Genomic DNA, 26,222 nt, shown 5'->3' on the forward strand with positions numbered 1-26,222 from the left:
ATCTCTTTTACCTTATGGTGTTTCATTTTCTGCCTTTATGACAAACAAGGAATGATTTTGTTTAGTGTGATATTTCTTCAGTGTTCTCCAAGACCTATGGAAAATAAGAACTAAGATGTTTTCTCCATCTCAATTTTTCTTTATATGCACACCCACCAATACATCTAATTTTATTCACATTTATAAACCCACCCCTTCTGTTTTTGATGTGAAGCATTGAGGTAAGTTAGCCTAGAACATCTAAATAAGCCAGCAACCTGCCTACAATGCTCATCACAACACAGAAAGGTTGCATCAGCATCCCCATTCAGGTCTCACAAATGTAAGTAAGTGTCTTTACCTTTCTTCACTGCCTATTTTCTTTCATGAATGAGAATACCACCACCTGCCTCACAACAGGAGTTAAGACTTATATGAGATAACATGAAATATCAGCTACAGTGACTGGCATGGATAGGCATCTGATATTCATGATTATTTCATTACACTGCTTTCTTTGCATTTGAAGAGTTGTACTTTCAGAACTAGAGCATTATTCCAATAGAGAGGATACACAGTTATAATCTAAATGGATTGAAGGATTTCAGGCTGTGAATTTACTTAATGAACAAATGTATCAGAGGGTAGCTGATAAACTATTTGAATAAGGTCAAGGAGAGTTTCTTGGTGAAACTTTACAGACGAATGTGGTTCCAGACATTATCATTACAAATATAACAAAAACAAACTTAGAAAACCATTAAAACATATTTTACTCAATTATAAAGTACAGGAATACATCTCAATCTCTTGATAACTCAAGTGATAATTCTGAGCATAATACAGTGCAACATCTGATAACATCACTTAATTATGGCATTTCTTTGTCTGCTTTTTTAATGTGATGTATACATAACATATTTATTTTATCTTAATTTTTTGAGAGAGAGAAAAAAAGCATGAGCAGGGGAGGGGCAGAAGGATAGGGAGAGAGAATCTTAAGCAGGTTCCACACTCAGTGCAGAGCCTGACACAGGCCTGTCTCGCAACTGTGAAATCATGACCTGTGACAAAATCAAGATTCCAATGCTCAATTGACTGAGCCATGCAGGCACCCATAAATTATTTTTAAGTGTGGATCTCAGTGGCATTTAGTACATCCACACTGTTGTGCAACCATTACCACCATCCATCTCTAAACATTTTCATCAACCCCTACTCAAACTGTACTCATGAATTAGTAACTCCCATTCTATTCTTTGCCCTTGGTACTACCATTCTATTGTCTCTATAAATTAGATTACTCTAGATATCTAAGTGGAATCATACAATACTTCTCTTATTGTATTCTCTTATTGTCTGCCTTATTTCACTTACCACAATGTCTTTTTCTCTTCAAATTTTTATTTAAATTCTTCTTAGTTAAAATATAGTGCAATATTGGTTTCAGGAGTAGAATTCAATGATTCAACACTTACATACAATACCTAGTACCCATAGTGACAAGTGCCCTCCTTAATACTCATCACCCATCTAGCCCATCTCCCACTCAGTTCCCTCCATCAACCCTCAGTTTGTTTTCTATCTTTAAGAGTCTCTTACGGTTTGCTTCCCTCTCTTTTTTCTCCTCATACGTTCATCTGTTTTGTTTCTTAAATTCCAAATATGAGTGAAATTGTATGGTATTTGCCTTTCTCTGACTTAATTCGTTTAGCATAATACACTCTAATTCCATCCAACTCATTGCAAATGGCAAGATTTCATTTTTTATGGCTGAGTAATATTTCATTGTATATATACCATGTCTTCTTTATCCATTCATCAGTTGGGTTCTCTCTAAAGTTTGGCTACTGTTGATAATGCCAAACATCAGGGTGTGTGTACCTCTTCAAATCTGTATTTTTTCTTATTTTAGGGAGAGAGAGAGAGTGCATGAGTGGTGGAGAGGGGCAGAGAGGGAGAGAGAATCTTAAGCAGGCTCCACATTCAGTGTGGAACCCACCATGAGGCTTAATCTCATGACTCTGGGATAATGACCTGAGCTAAACTCAAGTCGGACGCTAAGCCAACTGAGCCACCCAGGTGCCCCTGAATCTGTATTTTTGTATCCTTTGGGTAAATACCTAGTAGTGCAATTGGTAGATCATATGGTAGGTCTATTTTTAACTTTTTGAGGAACCTCCATACTGTTCCCCAGAGTAGCTATATCAGTTTGCATTCCCACCAACAGTGCAAGATGGCTCCCCTTTCTCCACATCCTCACCAACACGCTTTGTTTCTTGTGTTAATTGTAGCCATTCTGACAATGAGGTGGTATCTCATAGTGATTTTGATTTGTATTTCCATGATGATAAATGACGTTGAACATCTTTTCATGTCTGTTAGCCATCTGGATGTCTTCTTTGTAAAAGTGTCTGTTTATGTCTTCTGCCCATTTCTTAACTGGGTTATGTTTTTTGGGTGTTGAGTTTTGTAAGTTCTTTATAAATTTTGGATATTAACCCTTCATCAGATATGTTGCTTACAATATTTTCTCCCATTCCGTATGCTGCCTTTTATTTTTTTATTTTATTATTATTTTTTTTAATGTTTTATTTATTTCTAGGAGAGAGATAGAGACAGCATGAGCAGGGGAGGGTCAGAGAGAGAGGGAGTCACAGACTGAAACAGGCTCCAGGCTCTGAGCTGGCAGTCAGCACAGAGCCTGACGCGGGGCTCGAACCCACGAACCGCGAGATCATGACCCAAGTGAAAGTCGGACACTTAACCGACTAAGCCACCCAGGCGCCCCCCGTATGCTGCCTTTTAGTCTTGTTGGTGGTATCCTTTGCTGTGCATCAGATTTTTTTCAAAAAAATCTTTTTGATGTTTTATTATTTTTTTTGAGAGACAGAGAATGAGTGGGGGAGGGGCAGAGAGAGAGGGAGACACAGAATCTGAAGCTGTCAGCACAGAGTCCGATGCGGGGCTTGAACTCATGACAGTGAGATCATGACCTGAGCTGAAGTCGAACGCTTAACCAACTGAGCCACCCAGGAGCCCCAGGATTTTTTTCTTGATGGAAGTCCCAATAGTTCATTTTTGTTTTTGTTTCCTTAGCCTCTGGGAACATATCTAGTAAGAAACTGCTCCCGCTGAGGTCACAGAGGTTGCTGCCTATGTTCTCTTCTAGGATTTTGATGGTTTCCTGTCTCACATTTAGGTCTTTTTTTCCATTTTGAATTTATTTTTGAGTATGGTGTAAGAAAGTGGTCGTTTCATTCTTCTGCATGTCGCCATCCAGTTTTCCCAACACCATTTATTGGAAAGACTGTCTTCTTTCCATCGGACATTTTTTCCTGCTTTGTTTAAGATGAGTTGACTATATAATTCTAGGCCCATTTCTGGGGTTTCTATTCTGTTCTATTGATCTATGTGTCTGTTTTGTGTCAGTACCATACTGTCTTGATGACTACAGCTTTGTAATATAGCTTGAAGTCTGGTATCATGATGCCTCCAGTTGTGTTTTTGTTTTTTAGGATTGCTTTTGCTATTTAGGGTCACTGTGGTCTTCTACAAGTTTTAGGATTCTTTGTTCTAGATCTGTGAAAAATCCTGGTGGTTTTTGATGGGGATTGCATTAAATGTGTAGATTGCTTTGGGTAGTATAGACATTTAATACTTCTATAGTTTTCAGAGTACAGAACTTTTACCTCTTTAGTTAGGGTTATTCCTTGGTATCTCATGGTTTTTGTTGCAGCTGCAATTGGGATCGATTCCCTTGCTTTCTTTTTCTGCTGCTTCATTACTGATATATAGAAATGCCACAGATTTCTGCACATTGATTTCATATCCTGTGACTTTGCTGAATTCATGTATTAGTTCTAGCAATTTTTTGGTGGAGTCTTTTGAGTTTTCTACCTATATAGAGGACAATGTTGTCTACAAATAGTAAAATTTGACTTCTTGCTGATTTGGATGGCTTTCTTTATTTCTGTTGTCTGACTGCTGAGGCTAAGACTTCCAGTAGTATATTAAATAATAGTGGTAAGAGTGGGCATCCTTATCTTGTCCTATGGGGGAAAGGCTGTTTTCCCCACCAAGGATGATATTAGCTGTGGGTCTTTTGATCACTTACCATAAAGTCCTTGCTTTCAATTGTTTAGAATTGGTGGATCACAAGGTAATTCTATGTTTAGTTTTTTGAGGTACTGAAATACTGTTTTCTGGTGTGGCTGCACCATTTTACATTCCAACAACCCACCAGAGTTCCAGTTTCTCCACATCCTTGCTAACACTTGTTTTCTGTTTTGTGTGTTTTTGGTTTTGTTTTTATTTTTGTAATAGCCATCCTAGTGGGTATGGAGTGGTATTTTGATTTGCATTTTCCCAATGATTAGTGATATATTTTTTAAATGTTTGTTTATTTAATTTTGAGAGGGCACAAGCAGGGAAGGGGCAGAAAGAGAGAGAGACACGGAGACAGAGAATCCAAAGCAGACTCCAGACTGAGTTGTCAGCACAGAGCCCAATGCAGGGCTCTAACTCACAAACTGTGAGATCATGACTTGAACCAGAGTGAGATGTTTAACTGACTGAGCCACCCAGCTGCCCCTCCAATGAATAATGATATTGAGCATCTTTTCATGCGCTTTTTGGCCATGTGTACATCTTTGGAGAAATGTCTATTCAAGCACTTTGTATATTTTTGAATTATGTTGTTGATTTGTTAAGTTTTAGGAGTTCTATTTTATGTGTTCTGGATATTAATCCCTTATCAGATATGTGATTTACAAACATTTTCTCCAATATTCTAGATTGTAATTTTACTTTGTTGATAATGTCCTTTGATGCATACAAGTTATTAATGTTAATAAACCCCAGTTTATCTAATTTTTCTTTTGTTGTCTGTGACTTTCATGTGATATCTAAGAAGTCATTGCCAAATCCATTTCATGAAGCTTTTCCCTATGACTGGTTCTAAGGTTGCTTTTAGATCTTTTCCCAAGTAAGAGTCCAACTTCATTCGTCCCTTTGCACATGGATATCCAGTTTTCCCAGCACCATTTGTTGAAAAATTGAATGTTTTTAAAAAACAATTTTACTGAGATATAATTTACATCTCATGAATTGACCTTTTTTTTTTTTTTAATGTTTTATTTATTTCTAGGAGAGAGAGAGAGAGAGACACAGCGTGAGCAGGGGAGGGTCAGAGAGAGAGGGAGTCACAGACTGAAACAGGCTCCAGGCTCTGAGCTGGCAGTCAGCACAGCGCCCGACGCGGGGCTCGAACCCACGAACCGCGAGATCATGACCTAAGCGAAAGTCGGACGCTTAACCGACTAAGCCACCCAGGCGCCCCATGAATTGACCTTTTTAAAGTACACAATTCAACAAACTTTAATAATTTAGAATTGTGCAACCATCACTACAATTCACTTGCAGATAATACTGTCACCATAAAAAGATCTCTCATTCCCATTTACAGTCACTCTCCATTCTAGCCTGGAACCCTGGGAAACCACTTACATAGTAACTTTAAGGTTTATCCATGCTGTAGCATCTATTTTACTATAAATGTAAGCATACTAATGCGTGGTCTTTTGCATATGGTATCACTAAGTATAATGGAGATTTATCCATGCTATAGCATGTATCAGTATTTTGTTCCTTTTTATAGCTGAACAGTGTTCCATATCATAGATATACTATATCTTATTTATCTACTAACTGATAAATATTTGGATTATTTTCACTTTTGGATTATTATGAAAAATGCCACTATGAAAATTCATATTCAAGTCTTTTCTTTGTATGGACATATGTTTTCATTTATTCTGGGTAGTTATCTAGGGAAGGGGTTGCTGGATGATATGATAAATATATGTATGAACACTGCCAAACTGTTTTTCAAAGTGGCTATACCATTTTTAATTCTCATCAGCTTTGTATTCCAGTTTTCCCACATTCTTACCACTAGTTGTTCACATTGAAGATTGCAGTGTTAATAATAATTTCTATCTCCTGGGGTGCTGGGGTGGCTCAGTCAGTTAAGTATTGGACTTCAGCTCAGGTCATGATCTCCCAGTCTGTGGGTTCAAACCCATGTCGGGCTCTGTGCTGACAGCTCAGAGCCAGGATCCTGCTTTGGATTCTGTGCCTCCCTCTCTCTCTGCCCCTCCCCAGCTCGCACTCTGTCTGTCTGTCTCTCTCTCTCAAAAATAAACATAAAAAAATAATTTCTATCTCCTTTATGACTAATGATGTCAAGTATCTTTTTGTGTGGTTATTAGATATTTGTATATTTTCTTTGGTAAGATGCCTATTCATATATATTGCCCAAATATTTCCTTTTTTGGGTGGTTATGGGGGAGAGAGAGAGAGTCAGAGAGTGAGAGAGAGAGAGAGAGAGGCAAAGGGGGAGGAGAGACTCTTAAGAAGGGTCCATGCTCTATGTGGAGCCCAACATGGGGCTCAATTGCACAATGCTGGGATCATGATCTGAGCTGAAATCAAGAGTCGGACACTTAGCTGACCGAACCACCCAGCTGCCCCATATTTTGCCCAAATATTAATGAGGGTGTCCCTTTCTTATTGAGTTGAAAGAATTCCTTTTAACACTCTGGATACAGATCATTTATTAGATATATGATCTGCAAATATATTTCTCCAAGATAGGGGCTTGTCTTTTTATATTTATAATGGTGTCTTCTTTAAAAAAATTTTTTAATAGTTTATTTATTTTTGAGACAGAGAGAGACAAAGCACAAGTGTCGGAGAAGCAGAGAGAGAATTCACAGAATCCGAAAGAAGCTCCAGGCTCTGAGCTGTCAGCACAGAACCCGATGTGGGGCTCGAACCCACAAACTGGGAGTTTATGACTTGAGAGAAGTTGGACGCTTAACCTACTGAGCCACCCAGACGTCCCTATAATGGTGTCTTAAAATTTTGTTTAATGTTCGTTTATTTTTGAGAGAGAGAGAAAGAGTGTGCAAGTGGAGGAGGGCAGAGAGGGAGACATAGAATCTGAAACAGGCTCCAGGCTCTGAGCTTTTAGCACAGAGCCCAATGCAGGGCCCAAACCCATGAACCACGAGATCATGACTTGAGTCAAAGTCAGAAGCTTAACCGACTGAGCCACTCAAGGCACTCCTATAATGGTGTCTTTTGAAGCACTAAATGAAGTCCAATTTATGGTCCAATGATGAAGTCCAATTTCATTAAAAAAATCATACATACCTAAAAATTTTAGCTTAATCCAATGTCACAAATATTTCCTATGTTTTCTTCTAAGAATTTTCTTCTAAGATTTCTTTTTAGAATTTTATAGTTTTAGGGGCACCTGGGTGGCTCAGTCCGGACTTCAGTTCAGGTCATGATCTCACAGTTCATGGGTTAGAGCCCCGCGTCGGGCTCTGTGCTGACAGCTAGCTCAGACCCTGGAGCCTGTTTCGGATTCTTGTCTCCCTTTCTCTCTGAACCTCCCCTGTTCATACTCTCTCTCTCAGAAATAAATGAAACGTTAAAAAAAATAAATAGAATTTCATAGTTTTAGCTCTTAAATTTATAACCATTTTGATTTATTTTTCTGTATCATAAAGATCTAAATTCATCTTTTTACATGTGTCTATCCAATGGTCCCAGCATAATTTTTGGAAAAGACTATCTTTTGCATTCTGAATTACCTTGGCTCCTTTGCTGAAAATCAACTGAGCCTATTTCTAGATCCGTTTGTTTATCTTGAGGCCAATAGCACTGTGTCTTGATTACTATAGATTTGTGGTAAGATGTGAAATCAGACACTATGAAGTATCCTCACTTTTGTTTTTTAAAACTGCTTTTGCTCTTCTGGTTCCTTTCTATTTCCATAGGAATTTTAGAATTATCCTGTTAATTTCTACAAATACTTGCTAGGATTTGATTAAATATTGCATCTTTAATTAATTTGAGAACTGGCATCTTAACTATATTGAGTTTTACAAACCCACTAACATAGTTTATCAATGTGTTTGCCTGCTAACTCTAAGATTTGTAATAGTTCTGGGTCAGTTTCAACTTACCAATTTTTCTTACTTTAAACACATTTCCTGCTTCTTTGCAGCTTGCAAATTTTCTTTTTAACTTATCCTTGACTGTATTAAATTTACTTTTAATAAAAATTTAATATGTTTAAAGTATACAGCACATTTTAGTATAAATATGTTTGGAAACTATTACTAAAGTCAAGCTAATTAACATAAGTATCTCACATATTTATCATTCTATTTCTTTGTAGTGAGATGACCTGAAATCTACACCTACATAACTGCAACTTTTTATGGTTTGGCCAGTATCTCCCAACCTCTTCACCTCAGGTAACTACCATTCTTCTACTCTCTGGTTATATACAACTTCTTGTATATACATAAGATCGTGTATTATTTTTCTTTCTGGCTGGCTTATTTTACCTAGCACAATGTTCTTCAAAGTCTATCCAAGTTGTCATAAATGGCAGGAACTTCTTTTTAAAGGGTGAATAATGTTCCATTGTACTACCATTCTTTATCTATTCATCTTGTGGGGGAATAGGTTCTACTTACAAAATTGGGTTAGAAAAAAGCTTACGGTGGAAAGCTGTCATCACAGGGTGAAAACGCCCAAAGTTAGCTAGTGAGTTATTGTAATGAGATCATGAGTAATTTGCAGAAAATTACTTTCCATCTGACACCAATATTACTATTGTACTCTGATCACAAACTCCACTTGCTCCCCAGACCCTCTGCTTTTTGTACATACAAGTTAATGTTTGCTGTCTGATTATTTTCTTCACACTCACCACATGGATAAGATCTTGTGAGCTCAATAAATACAGAGACAGAACCACTGTTCAAGGCCCTTATCTCCTCCTGGATTAGCCTCTCTCCTATTCAATTCTGCATCTGCTCTCTTGCTGGACAAGAGAGAACTCCAGACTCCTAGTCTGTGAGATATCTATCCATGGAAACTTAGTTTTTTTCCATTTATTAGCTACTGTGAATAAGGCTGCAATAAACACGGGAGCACAGCCATCCCTTTGAGGCATTGATCTCATTTCCTTTTGGGCATGTACCCAGAACTGCTTGATTACATTACACTCCAATTTTTTTTTAATGTTTATTTTTGAGAAAGAGAGCATGGATGGGGCAGGGGCAGAGAGAGAGAGAGGGACAGAGGATCTGAAACAGGCTCTATGCTGACAACAGCAAGCCTGATGTGGAGCTCAAACTCACGAACCACGAGATCATGACCTGAGCTGAAGTCAGATGCTCAACTGACTGAGCCACCCAGGTGCCCCTACAGTCTTATTTTTAATTTTTTTGAGGAACCTCTTTAATGTTTTCCATAATGGCTGAGCCAATTTACATTCCCACTAACAGTATATAAGGGTGCGCTTTTCTCCATATCCTCACCAACATTTATCTTTAAAGCCACCCTAACAGGTATGAGATAATATCTCATTATGATTCTGATGATTAGTGATGTTGAGCACCTTTCACACACCTGTCAGCCATATGTATGTCTTCTTTAAAAAAAAAATGTCTATTCAGATTCTCTGCACATTTTTTGGGTCACATTTACAAAGGACAAAAACTTCTAGATTAAGTCTGTAAAGTTTTTTTTTTTTTGTCTCCTTTGGCTCTATTTAAGATACAATTAGTTCTATAACACTCATTAATGAGAGAGAGGAATCATACTTAAACTTCTTAAGGTTAAAACAAAACACAACACCTGTAATTAATTCATAAAAAGTCCTATATTGAGGGTTGCCTGGGTGGCTCAGTCGGTCAAGCAGCAGACTCTTGATTTCAGCTCAGGTCAGGATACCATGGTTAGTGAGTTTGAGCACCACATGTGGCCCTGTGCTGACGGTGCAGAGCCTGCTTGGGATTCTCTCTGTCTCCCTCTCCCTCTGCCCCTCCCCTACTTGCTCTCTCTCAAAAATAAAAAACAATAAACATTAAAAAATAGATAAAAAGTTTTATAAAAAGACATACTACATTTAAAATCCTATGTATGACTATTTCATAAACAGTTATTACTATTTCTTATTAATACAGTATTTGTTTTCCCTAAGCCAACCACTTTTCCCAGTTGGCCTGGGGAGGTACACGAAGAGGACTGACCATGCAGGGCAGATGAAACACAGGAAAAAGACCTATCAGAGACAGAGATGGCTCCTTCACAACTAAGGAGGATGAGAAAGGCCACTATCAGGCAAAAATAACCCTTAGCCTCTGAGAGGACAAAGCCCAGAGTGGAGTAGGAGGAGAGGTGTTGCTTCAGAGAAGGGTTTCTGGTATAACCTATGATGAAACTCCTAAACACAGTCCCAATTCTAACCCCAGTGCCAGCCATCACCACCGTGGAAGCCTTAGACCAGATGAACTTGGTTGCACTATATCAATGACGCTGGTTTGGAAACTGCTCCTAGGTATAACTGAGGTCAGGTGACATGAGGCTGCCAGGTTGCTGAAGCTTTCATCTGTCAGTGATCGACTCAGCAGCTGAAAAGTGCTCTTGACCGAGAATGGAATTGAGACAAACTTTGTGCAGGCATACATTTTCAGGGGAGGAGGGGTTGTGGCAGGAGAACTGCTCCTAGTGCAGAGAAGACAGAGAGATATAAACAGTTATTTTAATATTTCATTTACCTAAAATAATAGGGACAAAAAGGCATTTCACATATATTTTCTTCAGAAACAAACAAGAGCTAAAAATGTTGAAGGGCCACATTTTTATTTATTTATTTATTTTTTAAATTTTTTAATGTTTTTTATTTATTTCTAGGAGAGAGAAAGACAGCGTGAGCAGGGGAGGGTCAGAGAGAGAGGGAGTGACAGACTCTGAAACAGGCTCCAGGCTCTGAGCTGGCAGTCAGCACAGAGCCTGACGCGGGGCATGAACCCACAACCGCGAGATCATGACCTAAGCGAAAGTTGGACGCTTAACCGACTAAGCCACCCAGGCGCCCCAAAGGGCCACATTTTTAAAAATAATTTTTTAAATGTTCATTTATTTTTGAAAGGGATAGTGCAAGCAGGGGGAGGGGCAGAGAGAGAGGGAGGCACAGAATCTGAAGCAGACTTCAGGCTCTGAACTGTCAGCACAGAGTCGGACATGGGGCTTGAACCCATGAACCATGAGATCATGTTCTGAGCTGAAGTAGGACGCTTAAATGACTGAGCCACCCAGGCACCCCAGGGCCACATTTTTAAACTGGATTAGTTAAGGGGTACATGGGTGGCTCAATTGGTTAAACATCCGACCCTTGATTTCAGCTCAGGTCATGATCTCACAGTTTGTGAGTTTGATCCCCATATGGGGCTCTGCGCTGACAGAACCTGCTTGGGATTCTCTTTCTCCCTGTTTCTCTGCCCTTCCCCAACTTGGGTGCACAAATATGTGTGCTTTCTCTCTCAAAATAACTAAATAAACTTTAAAAAATTGGATTAGTTGATTTTTTGCTATTGAGTTGTACAAGTTTCTTATAACCTCTTATCAGATGTATGGTTTGTAAATATTTTCTCCCACTCCTTAGACTGTATTCTCATTTCATTGATTGTGCAGAAACTTTTAAATTCAGTGAAGTACTCTATATAGAAAACAAAAGAAAACACAAAAAAATTGCTGGAAATGATACATTAATTTTGTAAAGGTGCAGGATACAAAAGTGGCATGCAGAAATCTGTTGCATTTTTATATACCAATAATGAAGCAGCAGAAAGAGAAAGCAAGGGATTATTTATAATTAAGGCAAGAATAATATGATACCTAGGAATAAACCTAACCAAAGACCTGAAAACCTTGAAAACCATAAACTACTGATAAAAGAAAATAAAGTATACAAAGAAATGGAAGAACTTTCCATACTCATGGATTAGAAGAACAAATACTGTTAAAATGTCTATACTACCCAAAGCAATCTACACATTTAATGTAGTCCCTATCAAATTACCAGCAGCATTTTTCACAGAGGTAGAACAAATAATCCTAAAATGTTTATGGAACCATGAAGACCCCGAACAGCCAAAGCAATCCTGAAAAAGAAATGCCAAAGCTGGTGGCATCACAATTTTGGACTTCAAGTTTATTATAAAGCTGTAGTTGTAGTGTATGGAACTAGCACAAAAAGAAACACAAAGATAAATAGAATAGAGTAGAAAACTCAGAAATGGGCCCACAATTAGTCAATCTTTGACAAAGCAGGAAAGAATATCCAACGGAAAAAAGACAGTCTCTTCAACAAAAGTGTTGGGAAAACTGGATAGCATAATGTAAAAAAAAAAGAAACATTTTCTTATACCATACACAAAAATAAATTAAAAATGGATTAAGGACATAAATGTGAGACAGGACACCATAAAAATGGTAGTGGAGAAAACAGGCATTAGTAACCTCTTTGACATCGGTCATAGCATCTTTTTTCTAGATACGTCTCCTGAGGAAAGGGAAACAAAAACAAAAATAAATTATTGAGACTTGATCAAAATAAAAAGCTTCTGCACAGTTAAGTAAATAATCAACAAAACTAAAAGGCAGTCTACTGAATGGGAGAAGATATTTGCAAATGACATATTCCATAAAGGGTTAGTGTCTTCCAAAATCTACAAGGAACTGATACATGTCAACACCTCCCCTCCCAAATTATCCAATTGAAAAAGGGTGGAAGACATGAATACACATTTTTCCAAAGAAGACACACAGATGGCCAATGGACACATGAAAAGATGCTCAAATGTCACTCATCATCAGGGAAATACAGATCAAAACCACAATGAGATACCACCTCACACCAGTCAGAGTGGCTAAAATTAACAACACAGAAAAACAACAGATGTTGGTGAGGATGCAGAGCAAGAGGAACCCTTTAAACTGTTGGTGGGAATGCAAACTGGTGCAGCCACTGGAGAACAGTATGGAGATTCCTCAGAAAGTTAAAAATAGAACTACCCTACCATCCCAGCAATTGCACTACTAGGTTTTTACCCGAAGAATACAAAAACACTAATTCAAAGGGATACATGCACCCCAATGTTTATTGCAACATTATCTACAATAGCCAAGTTATGGAAATAGCCCAAGTGTCCATCAACTGATGAATGGATAAATAAATGGGTTTTGTACAATGGAATGTTAGCCATAAAAAAGAATAAAATCTTGCCATTTGCAATGATGTCTCTGGAGCTAGAAAACATTATGCTAATAAGCAAAATAAGTCAGTCAAAGAAGGACAAATATATGATTTCACTCATATGTGGAATTTAGGAAACAAAACAAATGACCATAGAGGAAAGAAAGATAGAGGCAAACCAAGAAACATACTCTTAACTATAGAGGAACAAACTGATGCTTACCAGAGGGGAGTCAGGGGGAGGTGAGGATGAGTGAAATAAGTGACGGGGATTAGGAGTTAAATCACTATATTATACACCTGAAGTCAATATTACACTGTATGTTAACTAACTGGAATATGAATAAAGACTTATAAAAATTCACTGACTGTAAATACTTGATTTATTTTTGTGCTCTTGATTCTATTCTATTGGTCTATGTGTGTGTTTTAATTACAATAACTTTGTAATATAATTTGAAGGCAGGAAATGTAATGCCTCCAACTTGCTTCTTCTTTCTCAAGAATGCTTTGCCTTTTCAGGGTCTTTTGTAGCTCCAAATTTTAGGATTTTTTTTCCTACTTTCTATTTTCTGTGAAAAATGCTATTGGAATTTTGATAGCAATTTCATTAAATCTGTATATCACCCCGGGTAGTGTGGACATTATTAATTCTTCCAATCCATGAAATGGAGTATCTTTGCATTTTTGTATCTTTGTTTTCTCTTATAAATGTTTTATAGTTTTCAATGTACAGATCTTTGTTCTCCTTGTTTAAATTTATTTCTAAGTAATGATTTTGGTGGTATTGTAAATAGAATTTTTTTGATTTTCTTCCTTTTCAGACAGATCATTGTTGGTATAATCAATTGTAATTTTTCTTATACATTTTTTGTATCATGCAACTTTACTCAAGCCATTTATTAGTTCTAACAGTTTTTAATGGAGTATTTAGTGTTTTCTACATATAAAATCATGTCATTTGCAGCCAGAAATAATTTAATTTATTCCTTTTAGATTGGATGCCATTATTAAAAAACATTAGGTCTGGTTGTTCTTCTAGTACTTCCGGTGTGAGAGTGAGCATTCATGCCTTTTACTGGAAAAGTACAAGAGACAAAACTTTCTGTTTTTTCCCACTGATAATGATGTTAGTGGTGGAATTTTTATAAATCACCTTTACGATGTTGAAGAAATTTCCTCTATAACTATTTTCTTGAGAATTTTTATCATTAATGGATTTTGAGGTTTGTCAACTACTGTTCCTGCATCTAATGAGATTATCGTGTGGTTTTTTTCTTTTATTCTGTTAATGTGGCCTTTAACTTTGATTGCACATGTTAAACCAACAGGTTGGTAATTTTTTATTCGATGCAAGGCAGTGAACTGTACCTGTTGGGTACTTGTTTTTTTGTTTATTGTTGTTATTGTTGTCTTACCGACATTTAATCTGGGATGCAGTTATTTGGTAACAAATAGACTCAGTTCTCATTTTTAAGGTTTGTTAGGCAGGGCTGGAATAGTGCTTAATGTAGAGCTAATTATTCCCCTCTACAGGGGAAACACTCTTTCTCTATAGTCTACCTAATAATGCCCCATGAATAATTTTTTTGTGTGTTTGTTTCTTTTAGTTTTATTTTCGGGAACAGACATTTACCAAGCCCTGTGTGAGTACTGGATATCTCTAATCCTTTCAAGTAATTATTATTTAAAAAAAATTTTAAATTTATTTTTAAAGGAGAGAGACAGAGAGTGAGGGAGGGAGGAGGTGAGAGAGAGAGAGGGAGACATAGAATCCAAAGCAAGCTCCAGGCTCTGAGCTCTCAGCATAGAGGCAGATCGGGACTTGAACTCACAAACCATGAGATCATGACCTGAGCTGAAGTTGGATGCTCAACTGACTGAGCCATCCAGGTGCCCTGAAGTAATTCTATACCTAACTTCAATTATTTCCCTACTACATATGTTCTGATTAATACTCAGCTGAATGAATACCTGAACTGGAGATCTCTAGAATTCTCTCTGTGTACCTATCTTTTCCAGTATTCTGTTCACTGAATTGTAGCCACCTCAATCTTTCTAGACTCTGAGTTTCATTTTCTCAATTCAGGGAGTCTACCAAGCTCAGCCTGGTTCCGCATTCTGTGCCACAGACTGTAAAGTCTTTCAAGGCAATAATCTGAGGCAATCATTGGCTTACTTCTGTTTTCCAACTCTTAGGGATCATGATCCTTTGTTTACTGATGTCCAATGTCTTGAAAATCTGTGCTTCATGTATTGTATCCAAATTTTTTTTTTTAAATATTTTATTTATTTCTAGGAGAGAGAGACAGCGTGAGGAGGGGAAGGTCAGAGAGAGAGGGAGTCACAGACTGAAACAGGCTCCAGGCTCTGAGCTGGCAGTCAGCACAGAGCAAGACGCGGGGCTCGAACCCACGAACCTCGAGATCATGACCTAAGCGAAAGTCGGACGCTTAACCGACTAAGCCACCCAGGCGCCCCTGTATCCAAATTTTTTTTTTTAACTGTTCAAGTAGGAGGTATATCCAGTCCTAGTTCCTGCTACTCCATCTTGACCAGAAGTAGAAGTTTCAAGAAACTTTTCAAACATTAATTAGTCTACAAGTTTCCCAAAGATTTTCCTATCCTTATACAGATAAATATCCTCCTCTCTCTATAACAGCCCACTTAAAATAACTTCTGGTGTGCATGGGTGGCTAAGTCTGTTAAACATCCAATTTTGGCTCAGGTCATGATATCATGGTTCATTAGGTGAAGCCCTGCATCAGGGCGTGGCTGTCAGCATGGAGCCCACTTTGGATCCTTCGTCCCCCCTCTCTCTACCCTTTCCCTGCAGGCACTCTCTCTCTAAACAATAAATAAACATTAAAAAAATTACTTCTGGAGAAACTAATCCTTACATACATATAACACACTATAGCAAACAACATAATTTCACATACTGAGATAACATGGTTTTCTCTGGGGTGAAAAAAGATGACCTGTGTCATGCTAATAAGAAATCCATTTTAATGTGAAAAAGAAATCCATCTTAATGTCAAAACTCCTAGAAAAATTTTGAGTCAACCTTTTTGGATAGATACAAATCTCTACATGTAACACCAACAATCTCATCCAAGGCTTTAAAATGAGCATTTTATTTTGAATTTACTCACTGTGGTGGGCACTGGTACTGCTTGTCTCTGCCAGGTTGATATCATACTGGACTGAACTGGCCCTCTGAAGGTGGCCCTTCCTGACAGTAAAGAGGAAAGAAACACACAAATAGAAAGCAGGTAAGTGGAAAAGGAGAAGGAAGTTTAAGTGTATTCTTTTTTTTTTTTTAATGTTTTATTTATTTCTAGGAGAGAGAGAGAGACAGCGTGAGCAGGGGAGGGTCAGAGAGAGAGGGAGTCACAGACTGAAACAGGGTCCAGGCTCTGAGCTGGCAGTCAGCAGGGGGGGGCTCGAACCCACGAACCGCGAGATCATGACCTAAGCGAAAGTCGGACGCTTAACCGACTAAGCCACCCAGGCGCCCCACGAAGAAGGACGTTTAAACTTGAAAATTCGGAGGTCCATTTACCAGAATTACCTAAAATTGATAAGACTGCCCTAAAACTGTGCCCCATTATTTAACAAATCCACCAAGTCAGGCAGGTCATTATGGGGACCTCAGATGCTGATGATGCACTTAGTTCTTTTCCTTTAAAATCGGAGAGCTGTTATTAATGTAATTTTTTCATAATGTTTTAACACTTAGCGTAATGTTTTTGCCCTTTTGAAAAACAAGAGGTTTTCATTATTAGCTGAGACCCTTGTGATATGGGGTGGCTTTCCTCACTATTTATGACTTAAAAATCTCATTTTGTACCTTTTTAAGGTTGTAGTTCAATCTTCTTGGTCATCTGGACAATTAATATAGGTTATATTGCATGACAGTTTTTTTTAAAACTACTTCTAATATCAAACAAGATTTTGTAATGTATACTTGCTTTAGTTTTTTTCAATGTCAGTGCCTAGAGTATTACCTTATATTAGTGAAAATGAATTCAAAACCATTTTACTACAGCAAAATGAAATGAGTCTTCTAAAAATACCCTAGTTCCTCCTCATGAAACACTACTGATTCTAGGCTAGATTTCAGCATTAGTGAGGTATCATTTGGACCTCATTCAAAGATGACACTAATTAGTTATTAAATTTCAAAAGGTCCACAGTTAAAGCAATGTCAACCACTAACGGACCCAGAAACTATTATAGTAAACAGACTTGGTTTCGTTCTTGAAAGCACCACTCTGACAAATACATTTCATTTGGTCAGTATATATAAGCCCAAATCTAAGTGTAGATTCTATAAGCAATAGCAACTCATTTTCAAATTAACTCTACTCTTGGCATTATTAATACCATGACTCTGCATATGTTCTTATTCAAAAATGGAAAATAACTATTTCAAACATATTGCGATCCTATCTGAAAAATTTTCAGGATCGTTATTTTTTTTTTTAAGAATGGTAAGGATGTTTGGTGCCTGGATGGCTCAGTCAGTTAAGCATCCATCTTTGGCTCAGGTCATGATCTCGCAGTCCACGGGTTCAAGCCCCACGTCAGGCTCTTTGCTGACAGCTTGGAGCCTAGATCCTGCTTCGGATTCTGTGTCACCCTCTCTCTCTGCCCCTGCCCAGCCTGCACTCTGTCTCTCTCAAAAAATAAGTAAACCTTTTAAAAAAAGAATTTTCTCTTTTAATATACAAACTAGATAAAATACTTTAATTAATAATTTTACACCAACTTTGTGTTCTTATAATAATGGAATAATTCCAAGATCATAATTTTTAATACATTACTGAACTTGGTTTGCTAATTTTTAATCTTTTACATCTAGGTTCAATGAATAAGACTGGCTTATAATTTTCTTTTCTTTCCTTTTTAAGTAGGCTTCACACCAAGCAGAGCCCAATGTAGGGCTTAAATTCACCACCTTGGGATCAAGACCTGAGCTGAAATAAGAGTCAGATGTTTAACCATCTGAGCCACTCAAGGTCCCCTTGGCTCATAATTTTCTTGTTCATACTGTGATGGTTAATTTTAGGTAGCAACCTGGCTGGGCCCTGGTGCCTAGACTATTTGGTCAAATATTATTCCGGATGTTTCTGTAAGAGTGTTTTTCAGATTAACTTTTAAATCTGTAGATTTTGAGTAAAGCAGATTGCCTTCCATGATGGGGGAGGGCTTAATCTAATCAGTCTCAGGCCTTAAAAGAACAAAGACTGACCTCTTTTGAGTAAGAAGAAATTGTGTCAGCAAATAGCCTTCAGAGTTGAGTTGTAGCACTCACTATTCCCTGAGTCTCCAGTCTGCCAGCTCACCCTGAAGACTATGGACATGCCAGCCTCCATGCTCAATTAGCCAATTCCTTAAAATAAACCTGTCTCTCTGCACATTCTATTGGTTCTGTTTGTATGGAAAATGCTAACACACATACTGGCTATTACAGATTATACCGTATCCCCCTAAATTCATAAATTGAAGGTCTTACTCCTAATGTAACTATGTTGGGTGACAGAGCTTTTAGGGTGGTAATTAAGGTTAAATAGGGTGAGAACAGCATGTGGGAAGGAGAGATACTGTAGCTATCTTTGGGAAAATACAATCTGATACAATGGGTTTCTATTGAATTTTTTGTATCTAAAGAAAATTTTATTGAATTTTTTGTATCTGAAGTAAAACATGAGGTTGCTTAAATGATATATTTTGGAATAAAATATATAATTTTCATTTATTTTAAAAAAGCAGTCTCTCCCCAATTTTTAATTACTCCAAGGTATAAAGTAATTCAGAAAGGAGGATTTTATGAAAATAATTTTACATATATAACCTTTCCTAGAATATAAACTTCTTAAGCCTTCTCGTATCTTTATTATTACTTATAGCTCCATTTTCACAAGCATCTTCAAGAGCATACAGTGTGCACTTAATAAATCATAATAATGAGTTATGATATGAGATGACTCCTAAACTTATAAATTCTATATTTATTATTTTCACAAAATTCCAGAAAAAGGTGAAGACCAAAACTAATAAGTAATCTCTACCACATTTTATTGCTTTATAGGAGTAATTTTTCTTTTTGTCTTATGAGTTACAAGTATTCCCAAATTAATTTCCTCCTTATTTGTCTCTCTCCAAGTTGATTTAGGTCTCTATGATTATGAAAAATGTCTGTCTTGTTCACTATTGTATTTTTTTAAATATAATTTATTGTCAGGTTAGCTAACATGCAGTGTATACAGTGTGCTTTTGTCTTTGGAAGTAGATTCTCCACTATTGTATTCTTTATGCTTAGCACATGGCTAGCACATAGTAGGCACCAAATAAAGAATTGACCCAAGATATTAACCACAGGTATTAAATGTGTATTTACAATGTTGCATAAGTCGTTTCCTATCTTTCACATACAAAATGTACTTAAAATAAACCTAGCCCTAATATTTAGGTGCTTTGGCATGATGACTTTAGTGAATGTGTGTCTACCTAATTAATTTACAGAAGTCAATGCTTGATGTCAGTAACAAAGAACAAATAGAAATTATTTAAAATAATTTCAAAGTGACTTATTAATTTTATAACAGTAACTGTATTAGAGTGTGAACTTTAAACAGAAAACACTATCTGCAAAAATATCTAGATCCAGAGGGCATATTAATTATTTAGTAGAAAAACTACTTTATGTATTACATTTTTCTTTTCAAAAGTATGTTTCTATTTTGGTTACCTGAAAAGGAAGTAGAGGGCTCCAATGATAAGAGTTCCTAGAAGAACAGTCAGTGCCACAAAAGCTGCAAACAGGTCACTTTTAGTCTGGATGCTGGAGCTTGGGAGAAAAAACTCTTCACAACGAGCTCCTGTATAACTTTCAATGCATCTACAGAATAAAATTTTAGATAAAGAACTGCATTCTCTGTTCCATTAACTAATATAGAAGCTAAAAGGTTTCCAGCTGGTATGAAGAATAAAGAAGACTAATTTTTCAGGTTGTGAACATAAAATAGCCATGCGTTTCTATAATGTTCACAGATCTACATTTATAATAAAACATATTAGCGTATGCAATCTCATCTTCCTTTTCTAGTTTTCTAATTGCTTAGAAACTCCAGAGAAATTAGAACATATTAAGTCCTTTTGTTTTCTAGATTTTCAATAATGTAATTATCTATACCTAACTTAAATTTATCTGAAATTTATTTTGTTACATCCAGTATTGATGTGGGCTTAAATATATTTTTCTACAATATTGATAACTGCTTATTCTCACCCTATTTATTAAATAATCATCCCCTTTCCTACTGCTTAATAGTGCCTTCTTTAACATGTCAAATCTATATAAAGAACAACATTTCTATCTATTTTTCCATTATCTACATTATCTGCGGGGGAGGGGCAGAGAGAGAGGGAGACACAGAATCTGAAGCAGGCTCCGGTCTCTGAGCTGTCAGCACATTATCTACACATCTAATGTTCTACCATACTGCTTCAATATGGTTGCTTTATAATACGTTTTAGTATCTGGTGGTTCTATTTCCTATAATTTCCTTTTCTAGAATATTTTTGATATTTTCACTTGCCAACCAAATATTTTCCGGCACATTTTATTTTATTTTATTTTTTAATGTAGGCTCTATACTGAATGTGGGGCTTGAACTCACAACCCTGAGAATAAGAGTCACATACTCTACTGACTAAGCCAGCCAGGTCCCACTGCCAACCAAGTATTTTAAACGCAATTACTTTCAGCTCCTTAAAACTATATGGCAAAACTATAATCAGTTCCTTTTTCCCTATTAACATGTTCAAAGAATTATAAAACACACAGACTGAGGGGTGCCTGGGTGGCTCAGTTGGTTAAGCATACGACTTTGGCTCAGGTCATGATCTCACTGGGTTCAAGCCCTGCATCACACTCTGTGCAGACAGCTCATAGCCTGGAGTTTGCTTCAGATTCTGTGTCTCCCTCTCTCTTTGCCCTTCCCCTGCTCGCATTCTTTTTCTTTCTCAAAAATTAATAATAAAAGCATTTTAAAAGTTTTTTATAAAAAAAACTTTAAAAAAATCCTCAGAGATTGATATGGATTAATGAGAATGACACTGTTTGGCACCAAATTAATTTCATTATTTTGTAGTCGCAGTTAAAATAAAGAATGATACACATTGTTTATTTTTATTTTTTTAATTTTTTTAATGTCTTTATTTTGAGAGACAGAGACAGAGAGTGAGCGGGGGAGGGGCAGAGAGAGAGGGAGACACAAAATCTGAAGCAGGCTCCGGTCTCTGAGCTGTCAGCACAGAGCCCCATGTGGGGCTCGAACCCACAGACTGTGAGATCATGACATGAGCCAAAGTCGGACACTTAACCGACTGAGCCACCCAGGTGCCCCAATACACATTGTTTATTAAACCTAAGAAGTTATGGAGTAAACTACACTTAGCAATAATTCAGTGTAAAAAAGTATATGTGTATGTGTGTATATATGCATGAGCATGTACATGTGTAATAAGGTATATACGTGTGTACATTACATATATATGTATGTATTTTTCTTCTTTAAGCTGGTAGTAGCAAAACTAGAAATGCTGATCTATCTCCTTTCTCCCACCTTAGTGAACTAGTTACTAATAAAGTTTTGATAACTAATGTGATATACTAATGAAGTAATATACATATAAATAAGAAAAAAAATCAAGATATAGCACAAGATATATCAATCTTACTTAAATGAGCATATGAAAGATGGTTTATGAACTCCAAGCCCTACCCCTTGTGAGGCATAAACATCAGTTTGAGTAAAAAAGCAGTCTCAATTCTCTCAAACTACGGTAAAGATGGAGCTGAGACACAGAAAAAAAGTTTAGGAAATAATATGAGTGGAAAACTGAAATGGCAGTAAAATTATTTTGGGAAAACACAATTATCTAAATAGAAAACACTTCTTTTTTCATAGACTAAGTCAAATAAATAAATGTGAAGAGAAAAAAATGAAATGGAAATAACTTCTTTCTCCTATAACTCCATAACCCACTCCTCAAAGGGAAGGACACACACACACACACACTATACCTGGAATGTCAACATAGAAACTGCCATAAAAACGGATACATATGTCATCACCAAATAACCAAAGAAAAGGGGCATTCCACACAGTTAAAAAAACAACAAAAAATAGGTTCTAAATCTAGCTGGCCAAAATATCTCTAAAATGATCAAAAAAAGAGGAAAAACCTCTCTAGCTTCTTTAATTTTAAAATTAGAATTCTAAATTTAGAATTAGAAGGTAAGTAACAATTATTTGTGACTTCTGAAAGTTTTTACGGAAGAGGTTTAGCTACTGAAAGAAAGTTGCTACCACAGCTTTAAAATAAGTTTTGAAATAATGTTAAAATGGGGCTCAGTTTCTACTCTAGAAAAGATAACAAGAACCCTAAAGAAATAAAGCCAGAAATGAGACAGCACAATTCTTCTTAAAGAGGATTTCTTAAAGGCCTATAAACTCATTACTCAAATTTCTTAATGCTGCTCAAGTTCAGGTAAGATTGAATGTCAAGAAAGAAGATGACAAACTAGGCGATGGAACTAACTAAAATGCCTTACCTGGATGATAAAAACTTTGAGCTGAAAGGAGTCAAGAGAATGGTATAATATAAGCTTAGTGGTCAGACCAGGTGATAAACAAAAAGGAATATAAAGGAAATCAACACTAGAGTGTTGTTCTGTGGTCTTACAGAAGGGCAAAGCAAACACATACACTTGTGGGAAAGTAAAAACATGATGCTGTCTTTAAAGCAAGGTCAAGAAAAAACAAATCTTGTTATTTTTTTTTAACTAGTCAAATTAGAATTTAGGGAAAGGCAAAGAGAAATTTAAATATTATGTTGAAGAAGTAGGAATGATTAACCTAAAAATTAATTTAAAATTTTTAGGTATTTATCCTACAAAATGTGACTATGTATATGGATTATGCTTTTCTTTTTAAGATTTTTTGTTTTTTTTTTAAGTAATCTCTACACCCAACATAGAGCTCAAACTCATAACCCCTAGATCAAGAGCCGCATGATCTACCAACTGAACCAGCCAGACACACCTGGATTACACTTTTAATGCTCAAACTCACTTATGAAATTGTTACAACCTCAGTTACAACATAAAAATGAAATTTCAGGCAGACAGTTAACCAATTATTTTATGAGTAAAGAAGGTGAATTAAGTAGATCTAGACAGACAACTGGTAGTACTAGTTGAAGCAAGAAAGAAAGGCAAGGTGTTGCACCAGCATTTTACGCAGAACTAAGTACACAGAGTTAAGTAGCCTTCAGTCTTTATGCAACTCTCTTGCTAAATTATTTCTGGACCTCAGTTCTACACAGGCTGCCAACTAGCAAACAGTTGTGACACCTAGTGAGGTGGATCACGTATATTCTCCTGGAACTAAAAGATGAAACCAGGAATAGATACAAATGCTCACCTAGGTGAGAATATCCCAAATCCCAAATCCAAGTCATAGATTTGGTTTTCTGACTAAATACCACCAATAATCTTTCCCTAAAACCAGAGGCTATGTATGTACATTGCACATGAAAGGAATTCATTAGATTCTACAGCATTTAAGGTAAGTTGTTACACATTAGAAACCTTTACCATGATAAAAGAACCAATTTTTTAATCATGAAAACAGAGTGCATTTAGCTTCAAGAAAGAGTGTTCAACTATGAGCTAGAAAAAACTGATTTCTTTTTTTAATGTTTTTCAAAAAAATTTATTTCTGAGAGAGAGAGAGAGACAGCGTGAGCAGGGGAGGGTCAAAGAGAGAGGGAGACACAGAATCCAAAGCAGGCTTCAGGCTCTGAGCTAGCTGTCAGCACAGAGTCCAAGGCAGGGCTTGAACCCACGAACCACGAGATCATGACCTGAGCCAAAGTCAGACACTTAACTGAGCCACCCAAGCACCCCAAAAAAACTGATTTCTTGAACCCACACTTGTGCTTGTTGGCTGTGTGATGTTGTGCAAGTCACTTAAATTCTCTTAAGACTCCGTAAAAATCAAAATAACAACACCTGCTTAAGCTTTTTCATAGGGCTAGTATCAGAATCAAACAATGTCTAAAAAGTGCTTTGAATGTTGAAACCACTATACAAATGGAACTGAAATTAGTGACTTTATAAAGGCCAGGTTTACATCTCATATTGGACTACAGGGAATATAATGCCTGAGAAAAATTATAGACAGAAAAAGTTAAGAGCACGGCAACCAATAAATACTATTTATTATTATTATTATATTTCTCAGAAACAAGTTTATATTATAGAAGAGTTCACTAACCAAGTGGAGACTCAATGTCAACATCACTTTACTTGGAATACTCTATTCTGGAAAGCAAAAGTACAATATTGGCACTTGCCAAAATTGAATTACACTTGGCCAATACTCTGTAGTATAATCAAAGTTCAACCTGGAATCCATGAAAAATGGTTAAAACAAAACAAAAATAAAATTATTAGAGTGCTTAAGAAATATGAACTGACAACATGGGCTTGGATCCCTGTAGTAGTCCAGGACATATAACAATATACAAACATGCCAACATCCTATGAAACTCCTACTGGAGTTTTAGAAGCAAGAACTCAGTTAGAGAAGACTAATTCATGGCCTTTTACTCTTTTATTAACTAGTGCCATAAAGCTAACTTCACTAAGTATTTACTAGATTCTTAACACTAAAGATACTTAAATAATTAATATTCAACCCTGCAAAAAATTTTTTAATGTTAAAAAAAAAAATTTTTAATGTTATATGATTATTAGCCCCACAAAAAACCAATAATTACTATACTTCATATGTGTAAGTATAATCTAACTTCAGTTAAAAGCAAAATCTATTAGACTTTTTCAAGACTGACTATTAACCAGATAATTCATATGCTGAAATAGACTACCAATTATATCTGAATATAAATGAACAAAACATTGCATAAAGGATTCACATTTGTCATTTTGTAGGGCATTGTTATAGCTTTATTGTGAAAAGTTATAATTCTATAGCTTAAACAAATCACTGAAAGTTTGAAATATTTTATTTACTAAAACAAACTAAGGCACAATGAATGAAGGGAGCATGAGAGCAAATGGTGAGATTATAAACCAGGAACAGCTGGAATGACTTATGCTCTTAAATCACCAGACACTCAATTCAACCACAGTTCTAAATGGACAATATTCATGCTGGCATCTTACCTTCCCAAGCTTCAATTCTCAACAACCTTCTAATGCAGGGAAAATCTCATGCCCCAACTTGGAATAAGACAAAGAGAAGCCAGCATCAGTTCACTTCCTGACAAAAGAAGTTAAGTATTAGAGCTGGGCAAAAGTCACAATTGTCACTTTGCATGGTATTCCTATACTGAAAACGAAATCTTACTGATGAGAAATTGGGATATTTTTTAGCTGCCTTCCAGTGGAAATGGTAGATGATAAAGACACTAAAAGGGTAATAGAAATTCAGAAGCAAACACATAATCTGATATAACTTCATTATGCAACAAATAAGAAAATGAAGGAGCTTTAAAGAAAGATATATATTGTCTTTCATTGGCACTGTGCTTCCTACAACAGCAATAAGCTAACCCAAGTTAGCTCTGAAGAGTCCTTTCTATTCTTGAACAAATGACACAAATCAGTAAGATAAACTCAGAAGACAAGGAGACCTAAGAAAGAAGGAATGCTTCTAGTGTTTCATAACCATATCTCACCCTGTTTGATAAGCATAGTGTCTGATTTGGGAAAATGTGAGATTTCAAGATATGTCCTCTTGAAGTTTTGTTCTAAGCATGGTGAAGTCAAGACAGATATATCAATTGTTTCTCCTGAGGATACTAATGAACAATCTTTATCAGAAGTAAGGTTATTACTATGAAAAGTACTAACAAAATACATAGCTAAACAGAGCAACTATTTTTATGCATTTGCAAATGTACTTCTATTGTAAGTTTCAAGGCAGTTATTTCCTTTCTGTAGTGGTGTTCTAAAGATCAGTCTAAACCCTGAAGTTTAAAAAAGTATATGGTACAGTGCCAAGAGTCAAAG

At 36.4% G+C, this 26,222-nt stretch overlaps 1 protein-coding gene and 1 pseudogene across 1 annotated transcript in view; both read right to left on the reverse strand.

Moving 5' to 3' along the window:
- Positions 1–9,999: 9,999 nt before the first annotated feature.
- Positions 10,000–10,562, reverse strand: LOC120235731 (annotated as a pseudogene).
- A 5,693-nt stretch (positions 10,563–16,255) lies between these two features.
- The window catches only part of NRG4 (neuregulin 4), a 39,824-nt gene continuing 29,857 nt past the window's right edge, over positions 16,256–26,222 (reverse strand). The window contains exons 3-4 of the mRNA XM_039238168.1: positions 19,866–20,015; positions 16,256–16,343 (exon numbers count right to left, since the gene is read on the reverse strand). Of these exons, the coding sequence (XP_039094099.1) occupies positions 16,256–16,343; positions 19,866–20,015 (238 nt within the window). The remainder of the gene's footprint in view (positions 16,344–19,865; positions 20,016–26,222) is intronic.

The sequence above is a fragment of the Hyaena hyaena genome, unplaced genomic scaffold, assembly GCF_003009895.1.
Source record: "Hyaena hyaena isolate Hyena2069 unplaced genomic scaffold, ASM300989v1 scaffold_137, whole genome shotgun sequence".
Taxonomy (NCBI): Eukaryota; Metazoa; Chordata; class Mammalia; order Carnivora; family Hyaenidae; genus Hyaena; species Hyaena hyaena.